Below are 11230 nucleotides of genomic sequence, written 5' to 3' on the forward strand. Positions count from 1 at the left end.
ATAAAATGGCTTGTTAGACTAATTCACCAGTCGTTTTGTAGAATTATCTTCATTAACATTGGAAATCAATGTACGATTATACAAAAACTGGTAAAAGTTACTGGATAAAATGAAAATGTGATTCGTAGGTTCCACGTGGGTGTAAAGGGAGTTGAACATGCTAGACTTGTAAAACAGCCGTTTGTATGAATTTTTACAATTTAACAGCTAAAAATCACGATTATCCGGGAGATTTTAGCATGGGGTCGGGAGAACGGGAGATTCGATCGAAATCCAGTATTCTCCCGCAGGATCCGGGAGACTTGGAAGCTCTGTCAGTGTGTATGTACGGTATACAACTGGTATGTGTACATGTACAGTATCTTACTATCTTTACTGTACTTGCAGACTGTCTGCACCAATACATGTACATGTAGGCGATTCCACACTTATTGTCCACTGTCCAGTGATCGAAATTGTGAGATGCACCAATATTTGTAGTATCATGACAAAAATGGTATCAAACAAACAAAATTTGTGCTCTTTTACAATATGAGTTGCCATTTCCATCAAGTAAAAATAAAGCTTCCTTGAAATATTATAAGCAGCATTTAAATGACAGCTATAAGAAACAATGTTTGCCAATTGCAATTTTGCAAAAGGCAAAAGACTTTTATGTTTAGAAAAATAGGGGAAAATGAAACACCTTGTCTCCAATTTTAAAAGAGCACCTCCCTCAAAAAAAAAAAACCACTCCAAATAATCTTTTTAATATGAGGTGCCATATAATCTAAGTTTATATTCATCCCATTTGCTATTCTTCTCAATGATCATATTGTCAATCTTTTTTTTACCAAAATATTGATGGTTTACATGTAGGAAAATACATACCAGTGCTGCAAGTCAGGCGGCATGTTTGGTTCGGCAGGGTTCGGCTATTAATGCCAAAATTAAATTATTAACATAAAATAAGGAAATGCCGACCCTCGAACAGATAATCCCCATACAGATCTGTCATATATTTATAATAAATTTTGTTTTTAAAAAGAATAGTTATAAAAATTGTTGCATAACTTTCTTTTATTTATTTTAATCTTTAAACAAAAATAAGAGTCATTTCTACTTTCATTTTTAAAATGAAATAAAAAAACAAAGAAAAAATATTGATAATGAGAGAATCAGGACAGAAATGGAATTACAAAGATCATATTTTTTTTCATGATTATTTCATGTAGCTATGATCATGATCGATTACAATGTCATTGCAAACGCTGCACGCAGCTTCTCCGATTGGAAATTGTTGATCGAGAATGTCGAAACAGTAGACAAACAACCTCCACTCAACTGTTATTATACTGGTAAAATTCACATTCCAAAGAATATGAAATGTTTTAGAAAGTCCCTTTTTTCTGAAAAGTGGTTAAATCTGGTCAATCAATTACTTTAAAAAGATAAAATATCAGTCCATTCTTGGTCCAGAAAGATCGACGCTACGTGACTTCAAACATATTTCCAACACGAAAATCAGTACATGGGACTGTACTGTGTATTTTAGTGTTGTGAAATCACTCGGCGTTGATCTTCTGAACCAAGATGGAACTGATAATTTATCATTTCATTTTCAGAAATTGACCAGATTAAACCACTTTTTAGAAAATATTGACAATGGAAAAACGTTTCGAATTCGGAATACAAATTTTACCTGTATAATAGCAACTGAGAGCAGGTTGTTTGGACTTCCTGTTTCAACTTTCCTTACCAACCATTTCCGGAACGCGATCGTTCGATGCGTTGATTTGGTTTGAATTTTTATCTTTTCTGTTTTTTCTACCCTCATTCCTTCATCTCTTATTTATTTATCTTTTATCTTAATATGAAAATTTCAGAAGGTGAAATATACTTTACCATTACTTTGTCTGTCACAAGGAATTAATTTATGTATTGTCTTTTTCTTTTTTTAAATACAAAACAATTACATGTACGTCCGATTACAATCACGATCGATTACAGCAATACGTAATTCAACTACACTTTTGAACTGTGTTTAGCTTAAAATGTTCCCACATTTTATGAAGAAAAAAATAAATTCATGTTTATAAAAATATTGAAACTGATAAAAATTCAATCAAAGACGAGACCGAAGCTGTCATACTTTGTCATTTATGAGGAATGAATTTATGTCTGGTCCTTTTCTTTATTAAATACAAAATAATTAGGTCCGATTACGATCACGATCGATTACGACAATATGTAATTAATCACACTTTTATACCGAGTTTAGCTTCAAATGTCCCCTCATTTTATCAAGAAAAAATATATTCATGTTAATAAAATATTCTTAAGTTGATAACAGTTCAATCAAAGACGAGATGAGAGCTTTCATAGTGGATTTTAAAAATATTTTGGGTGGAATTCTTATTGTGCACAATCACTAACCAATATTTTTTAAATTTATTTTACACTTAAATCTATGTAGTCCCCGCTGTTATGTATTTTAATTAGCTACATTAATGTGCTATTTTTTTTTACCGAACCACCGAACCAGGCCTTTGCGTTCGGTTCGGTCCGGAAGTGCCAAGTTCGGCGAACTTCCGTTCGGTTTGGCAGTTCGGCTACAGCACTAATACATACATGTAGCATTTCCTCTATTCTATTTGGATTTGATTTTGGGCAGAAATACTGGGTATTTGTATATTGGACCACTACCATTTTCAGCATCCAGATCCCTTGTCAAAGTATTATCATCATCATTATCATCATCATCAACCATCACAATCACCATCATCATCATTGTATTATTCTTCATCTTCTTCACCTTCTTCATCATCATCATCATCATTGTATTATTCTTCTTCACCTTCATCATCATCATCATCTTCATCAACTGTCACAAACTCACAATCACCACCACCATCATCAACATCATCTTCATCAACCGTCACAAACTCACAATCACCATCATCATCATCGTCGTCATCAACATCATCATTGTATTTTTTTTCTTCACCACCATCATCATCAATCACCACACCATCACCACTATTCATCATCACCATCACCACCACCAACATCATCATCATCACCAACATCATCACCACTATCATCATCACCACCACCACCACCATCATCATCATCATCACTATCATCATCATCATCACCATCATTTCCTCTTTATCATCTTCTTTGAACTATTATCACTATCACCATCATATTCACATTATTATCTTCTTCACATCATTATCACCATATCGCAATCATCATTTAAATCAGTAGCATTATAAATAACATCCAACATCACCATTATCATCATCAACATCATTATCTTTATCACCATCATCGCCATCATCATCATCATCATCATATCATCATCAGTATCATCATCGCCATCATCATCATTGATCATCATCATCAGTATCATCATCATCATCTTCTTCTTCTTATCATGATTACCGCCATTATCATCTGAACAATCATCATCATCATGAGTAAGATCATTAAAGATTAGCATGAGATGGGTGTACTAGAACATGGGAGTGTTTCATGAAGTACTGTCTGCAGTAAACTGTTATAAGCTACTGAATACTTGCATCTGATTGGCCAAGGGGACATTGGGGAGCAAAAATTAACAACAGGCTGCTGCATATAAAACTCTAAACCAAGGGGAGGATTTCATAAAAGCCTCTTGTCAATGATTTTCACTGTCACACATTTGCTATGAGCGAATCAGAAGCCAGAATTTCAGTAGCTTTTAACACAAACCAGTGTTTCATGAAATGCCACCTAATGATAAACACCTTACCTGTTCTTCTCTCTTCTGTTTCCTTAGCTGAATTCCAACTTCTTCTCTTCTTCTCCTCAGTTCTTCTGCGTCCAGTGCCTTGTTCTTGAATAACCTGAAGTGTTCTTTGTTAGACGATGCCATGATTTGATTGTGTCTGCAAACTCTAAAGTGAAATTGATGGGAGATATTACATGTTTTACTCATTATAATAAAAATACAAAATAAAGTGACAATGATGATGATGACAATGCTTTTACGTGTACTGTTTCAATCAAAACCTGCAGTGTAATTACATTTATTGCATTGGCAATGTTCTCTTTATTTTGCTCTTTTTTGTAATTGTTCTTTTAATTGCTCTTTGACTTTATAAAACAAAGTACAAAAATCTGTAAAATTTACTATTTTCCAAGAAGAATGCATAATCATCAAATAAAAAAAAATATGTTGAATTGATCAAAACAATAGGCTAATCAAAAGGGCTTTGTTGTTTAATAGTATTTCAACATGTTCACTTCAATGATCACAGTTCATAACAGGCCGGACAAGTTCTATCATGATTGGTGAGCATTGCGCTTCGGCTTAGTTTAACCTAGACCAAAAGCTTCAGTCTCTGTAGTTTGGTTGTTCCACTGAACTGCGTTGGCTCATGCCATGGGGATGATAGTAAAATGTCAGAAATTGTTGAATAAATCCCCAGAAACGACGGTTATTCCTGTCTAAGTTTAACCATGACATATTATTTTGAAATGTCTTCTTCTTTCTTTGGTTTTGAGCACTCTAGGCTACACCCCAATACTTACCCGTGTTAATAAACTGGGACTCCACTCACGCACATTTGGGCCGCCCTAGCTTGGAACTAAGCATCAATATCAATTTAAAATATATATCTACAAGTTATGTATAACCTATTTACTACTTTGATAATGTTTAATCGGTACTCACCAGTTCTTTTGATGTATTTTCTCAAGAATTCCCACGGATTTGTCCCAAATCTTGCGACAAACCACGTCGCGGTAGACAGCTGTACATTCTTTTTTATTTATAAATAGAGCGCCCCTTACGATAGTTGTTAAGAACGCGGCCAAATTGTTAGGTTTTTTGCACTGTGTCCAAGGCGTTTTTATTTTGTTTGATTTTTTATTTTTTAATAAATATTTTGTTAAATAGCGATTTTTACGTCAAATATTAAATTTATATCACAAAATATTTTTAATTGTAGAAATATATATAATATCATGCAATTATTTATTCTATATATATTTTATAATAAAATTTATAATTGTTGCGGTCTTTAAAAAAGGATAGTCGATCGATCAGGTGATGACTACTCGTATCACGTGATCTGAAAATCAGCTTCGTACCGCTTTGATCGCACTCGACGGGACCGGACTGACTGCCAAGAAAAGATCGAAAAAGGACTCAAATGTAAGTTTCCCTTTATTTTATAACATTTAAAGTATGAGTAGGATTATAGTTAATGGGCAATTTTTTAATAAATGCTAAACAAATGAGGACAAAGCTTGCATTTTTCGAGTAATAATCACTAATATCATAAAAATACTTGGGTGCAGGACTTCTAACCTGTTTTTAACGCATTGTCGCCTATGAGGTCCATACATGTTAATGTTTGGACCTCATTGGTACTAGGAGTGGTTTTGAGTTTTGTCTAATTCTGCAAGTTTTTTTGTGAAAGAATAGCATCTTTAATTTTTTTTAATAACTTTTCCTTCCTTTCTTTCTTTCTTTCTTTATTTCTCTCCTTCTTTTTCTCTCTTTCTCAATCTCCTAAATTCATGTATCCATTTTTCCTACAGACAACAATAGTATTAGTACTACATGTAGATCTCTTAAGATTAGACCTGATCTGGAATATCTTAAAGTGCACAAAACCCACAGCATGCCACATTTGTGAACATGATCAGCTCAGATTCAGATTTTCATTCATCCATCGGCGTCGCAGTCGCACTGCGTCTGCACTCAACGTGTATGCCTTTCTCCATCACACACACATGCAGTAGGCCTAAATCCTAATCGCAAGACTCAGAACACGAGCAAAAACATTAGTACAGAACATCATAAAATAAAGCAATATACTACTATTTGAGTGCATGAAAGTGACATGATCACTTTCCAGAATAAACAATCGTTACAAAGTTAATAATCTCATATATACTCACTGTTGGAAAATGTAGTATTTGAGGAGATAAAGTTGTCGATTTGGAACCACAAATGACAAGATCGGCACACCGGTTCTTTACTACGCAATTTCCCTAAATTCCCTACGACGTCTTCGTGGGTTTCGTACCAGTCTCTTATTTCTATTGTGAGTTTAAAACAGCACAGATATCAGCTGCTACAATGAGATTGTCAATTTACAAACTACTGGTTAAAAAGTCTAACACTGGCAAAATACCCCCAAATCCGCCTCCGAGCTCCCACACGTCTTCTTTGAAGGGGGGGGGGGGGGGGTTAATTGTTCTGTCCCCTTTTTTATTCAGGAGAAATGGTGCATGATGACTGATAACACTTGCCACTGTATCACGAAAACTTTCAGAGTGAGGGAGGTTGAGTTTAATTTAAAATATATCAAACGGCACGTAAACGGCAAGTAAATTTCGTCTTTTCTCTTTAATTCTTCTTCTTGATGTCCTTCTTCTTTTTCTTCATCTTCTTCTTCTTCTTAAATCTTCTTTTTTATTTTCTTCTTTTCTTCTTCAATGCATATATCATCTCCATATCTTGTTTATTGCTAATAGTAAATTCTGATTTTTGTTTTTCTTTGTTTTCATCACGTAAATAGTATAATTTTACCATTTTATTATCGTAATTATATATACATGTCGACAGTGGCGTATCTTGGATTTTCCACAGGGGGGGGGGGGCAAAACCGTCCGCCAAAAAATTTGACAAGCAAAAAAAAAAAAGGTCTTCAATCACAAATGAAGGATTTCGTACCAGAAAAAAATTTGACAAGCAAAAAAAAAAAAGGTCTTCAATCACAAATGAAGGATTTCGTACCAGAAAAAAATTTGACAAGCAATAAAAAAAAAAATCTTCAAGCTCGTCAGGGGGGGCAGGGATACGTCCTTTGCATGGGTTGTGGCTCGTTAGGGGGCAGACTGCCCCCTCTGCCCCCCCCCCGTAGGTACGCTAGTGCATGTCAATGAATGCGAGCGCGGAGCGCAAGCTGAAAAATATTGATCATTAATCGGACATGAAAAGGGAACATTTAAAAAGATCCTTTTTAGGAAATCATAAAATATGAAAGGGATCTCATTAAACGGGAAGTTCACCCTGAAGAAAAGTTTGTTGTAAAAATAGCAGAAAAATATTGTTAAAAAAATATTGGTGAAGGTGAGCAAATAATGTAAGCTGGATGATATATATATTTTTTTTATATATGCTTACCTGAAAGGGGAAAATGTTAATGAGTATTCTTATGAATTCATGAACTTTCTATACGTATATCATCGGCGTAATGTGAGCGCGAAGCTGATTTTTTTTAATATATCCTCACCTAAAAACGGACATACTTTAATGAATATTTGTAAAAATTAATGAAGATCGAGGGTTTGTATATCCTTTATCAAATCAGGGCGTGATTATCTTTGACAATTAAACCAGAAAAATATGTATTTCAGAACTGTTTTGTAAGAATTAATGAGGGTAGGACCTAACGTATGAAAATACTAACCCGCAGCTAGAGCTAAAGAGTTATGATATATGTTTGGGAAAAAAAGGAATACTTTAAGCACTGTTTCAGTGTTGGAATTTTTGAAAAGAATAAGTATATCACTAATCAAAAGTTGATACGAATATTCATCCCTGGGTAAAAACATGCAAAATACATTTTCTAAATGAGTTGCAAACTCCATTACCATGATAGGACGGGGGTATTAATCACCTTCAGAGGTATTCATTTTCTGTGCCATTTTTCCTTTGCCTTTTTGTTGTACTTTTTTCTTTTCTTTTCGTTATTTGCGCCCCTTTCCCTTTTTTGCGCCCCCTGAGAGTAGCGCACGGGGGACATACCCCCTTGCCCCTCCCTATATAGATACGCCACTGTGTGCAAGCCTTTTATGCTACTACTGTATACATATGTTATGGTGACTTGCCAAATAAAATCAATGAATCAATCAACCAACCAACCAATCAATCAATCCATTCATTCAATCAATCAATCGAGCTTGGGCTTCAGATATGTCAGTTTTAAAGGATTCCCGTACTTTACACAGTAAAAAAATAGCACATTGTTGAAATGTCACTCTAACAGCAAGTTGTAGTTTAAACTTAATTTTTTTTTTAAAGTTTAAACAGTAGTTTATAATTAGTCTTTTTACAGTGTAGCTCATCAACAATTTGGCTCAACCCTACCACTCACATTGCTATATTCCCCTAGGGGCGGGAGCAAACAAAAATAAATGAAAAAATTACATGCACTTGTATTCGAAGTTTTGGCTGTTTTCTCATGGTGGAATCCCCCCCCCCCCCCCAAAAAAAAAAAAAAAAAAAAAAAACCCAAAACAATAATAATAACACCCGGTATCCATTGATAAAGTACATCCATAACACTCATAAAATAACATTGAAGTCAACGAACGTTCATTAATTTGGTTTTTTGTAATTTATGCTAGTTCATAAAAAAATGCGTCAAGAAAAATTATTATTACATTCTTCCAAATTAGATAGATGGGGTTCTTGTTTCAGGACCACGAAAGAAAGGGGAAAGGAAAGAAAGTGAAACAGAAAAGTGAGATGTATTGACTTTCTGTCAGTGTCATAGTCTATCAAAAAAGGTTAATCTTTTTTGTATAAAAGGGTCCAAATATTTGTTAGCCCGCTTCTCTCGCTGGTATCTTTTTAGAACTCTTGCTCCATCCGCCAGTATCTGCACGGCCCCCTCAATAATGGCTCATTACGTCACTTAAATTTATGTGCTAAATTACCATATCATATAGTATCCAGCCTGCATTAATATACACATTATTTACAACTATAAAAAGAAAAATAAATGATGTGATTTTAAAGACTACAAGGGATTTAGTTATGACGACCCAATCACGACTCCCCGTTCATTTCACCCATAATTTTGTTGGACTTTTTAGTTCGATGTTATTAATGATTATTTACACTCCATGAGTTTCGTAAAATACGTTTTGTTTGTAGCTTATAACATTATGAAATAGATTATGAATGCAACGAAATTGACAACTTTTGCTTTATTAGTCTGTCATAATTATATGGAAGATAATTTTATTCTTCTGTTCTCATGCACATCGAACAGATTTGAGCAGGCCCTATCAGGTTCATATTTAGAATGGTATTCAATTAAACCTGACCAGAGTATAAGATTTTGGTTTAATAATAATAAAGCCAGATATGAGTGAATTATATAGCAAATAAAATGTCACATGGGGGTGAAATAGGTTTCTTGAAGAGGAAGTTCACCTCAAACAGTAATAATTATTCAACACTATTTGAAAAATGGGCGTGTGTGGGACACTTAAAAAAAACAAAAATGCACATGTGGTCATGGTCGTATATATCTAGAGTCGATGAGGGAGTCACCTCATGACCGTTAAGATTTACAATGTGCCCTCATAAAAATCTCATTCACGCGGTGGGGGCCAGTCAAATAATTATATTGCTGTATCCATGCGTGACCACCCCCCCCCCAAAAAAAAAAAAACGCGTTAAAGGGATGTTTTTTCAGTTTTTGGACGCGGGCCGCTCGTTAAGGGTATCAAAAACACAGATTTAAAAAAAGAAGAAGGTGGTATTGAAAGACTGGTCAATGGTCAATCGCGGGGTCGAACGTATTTAGGGAATGTTTTCCCCCCAAGCTATTTCCCCAGGGCTTTGTTTCTGAAAAGTGTTCGGGTTCTTCCCTATAACTGCACTGGCGGACATGCAATACCCATAATGAATATAGTTTTGTCTATTCAAGCTAATTGTTACACTGTAAAAAAAAATTAGTAGAAATTACTTAATAAAATTGTGGCAAAAAATTGCCTTAATTTTTTCAAGTATTTATGACTTTGGCAGTTTTAAGTAAAATTTACTTATTTTCTTTGCTTCCATTTTACTCAAGAAAATTAAGTTACAATAACTTAATTCAATTAAGTAAAACAATCACTAAAATATTTGAAAATATCAAATGGGGGAGTGGATGGACTTTCGTGATTCGAAAGTCCGCTCCCCCATCGTCCCACTTTTGGTGGCATCATTTTCATTTTATACATGTTTTATCCAAATATTAGACTTTGTGAATTGTCACTTACCTGTACATGTATAGGTACTGACATTGATATTTATACGCGATCGTTTCATTCTTACAAATAAAACAATGAGAATAATTTTCTGCTAAATGACTATTTAATGTTGCCTTTTCTTTGATTCAACAAAATAATACAATAGTTAGCACACCCTTATCCAAAACAATTTCAAACACAAATAGAAATGACAGTTATTAAAAAAAAAACATTTACTTGCTCTAATGAATATTCATGCATTATTTAAATATGGCGTTAATTGAAAATATAAGTACATTCAACATGATTTTATAAGTAATAATCATCTTTGCCTAATTGAGTTAGATTTACTCAATCAAAGCAAGCTATCAATACGTGAATTTTCTTAAATGTATATTGAACCCAAATAAATCAAGTAAATCAAGTAAATTAAAAGACAAGTTGAAACTACTTAAAAACAACGAAAAATAATTACAAATTGTAAATTCTACTTAAATACATTAAGTGTTAACTACTGATTCAATGTTTTTTTTTTACAGTGTAGAAAATAGACAAAACTTGTTTAGGGACCAAAATGTGTAAATGAAGCCCGCGAAAAACTTGTTTAGAAGTTGTTTTGCACACAGAGAAAATCTCGTTTAGGGGGTGTTTGGGAATAATTTGGTCAAGCATGTGTACATTAATTGACTGCCCCCCGGGCATTCGCGGCACACACTTGGATACAAGGTTCTCCTACAAAAAGAAATTTGGGTCTTTTACAATCTTTGAAAAAGATGTAAACGGCCCAAAAAAATTTGCGAAAATTGTTGACACACTGAACCCCCTCCCCTCCCCAAAAGGTGATCCCTGTATGGATGTTTGTTCCCATCCAGAATTTCTTCCATTGCGCCTCAATAAAAATGTAAAGAAATAAAGCATAAGTTATGAAGCAATTTATTTTCCTGTCTATTTCTTGTGAGAAATCAAAATCACTACAGGCCCTAAATTTTCAGCAGAGAAAGAAAAAAAAATCGTTCTGCTCTTCCTACCACTCATTGCTTTTTATATTTTATTCTAATTTCCCTATTTCTCCCCCCCCCTTTTTCTTGGGGGGGGGGGTATGGAGTGGTAAAATTTGTACGACCCATTTTGAGGGAGTCGAACAAGTCGAATACCCCCTCCCCCATTTTGATTACGCGATAGGCTTAGGGCCTTGATTTTTAGTGGTCTAGCGCCATCT

At 34.3% G+C, this 11230-nt stretch overlaps 1 protein-coding gene across 1 annotated transcript in view; it reads right to left on the reverse strand.

Moving 5' to 3' along the window:
• Positions 1-6317, reverse strand: part of LOC129258991 (importin subunit alpha-7-like) — a 28458-nt gene extending 22141 nt beyond the window's left edge. Inside the window, exons 1-2 of the mRNA XM_064098422.1 lie at positions 5938-6317; positions 3779-3921 (exon numbers count right to left, since the gene is read on the reverse strand). Coding sequence (XP_063954492.1) covers positions 3779-3901 — 123 coding nt within the window. The 5' untranslated portion in view covers positions 3902-3921; positions 5938-6317. The remainder of the gene's footprint in view (positions 1-3778; positions 3922-5937) is intronic.
• Between the last annotated feature and the right edge of the window lie 4913 nt (positions 6318-11230).

Source organism: Lytechinus pictus, chromosome 4, assembly GCF_037042905.1.
Source record: "Lytechinus pictus isolate F3 Inbred chromosome 4, Lp3.0, whole genome shotgun sequence".
NCBI lineage: Eukaryota > Metazoa > Echinodermata > Echinoidea > Temnopleuroida > Toxopneustidae > Lytechinus > Lytechinus pictus.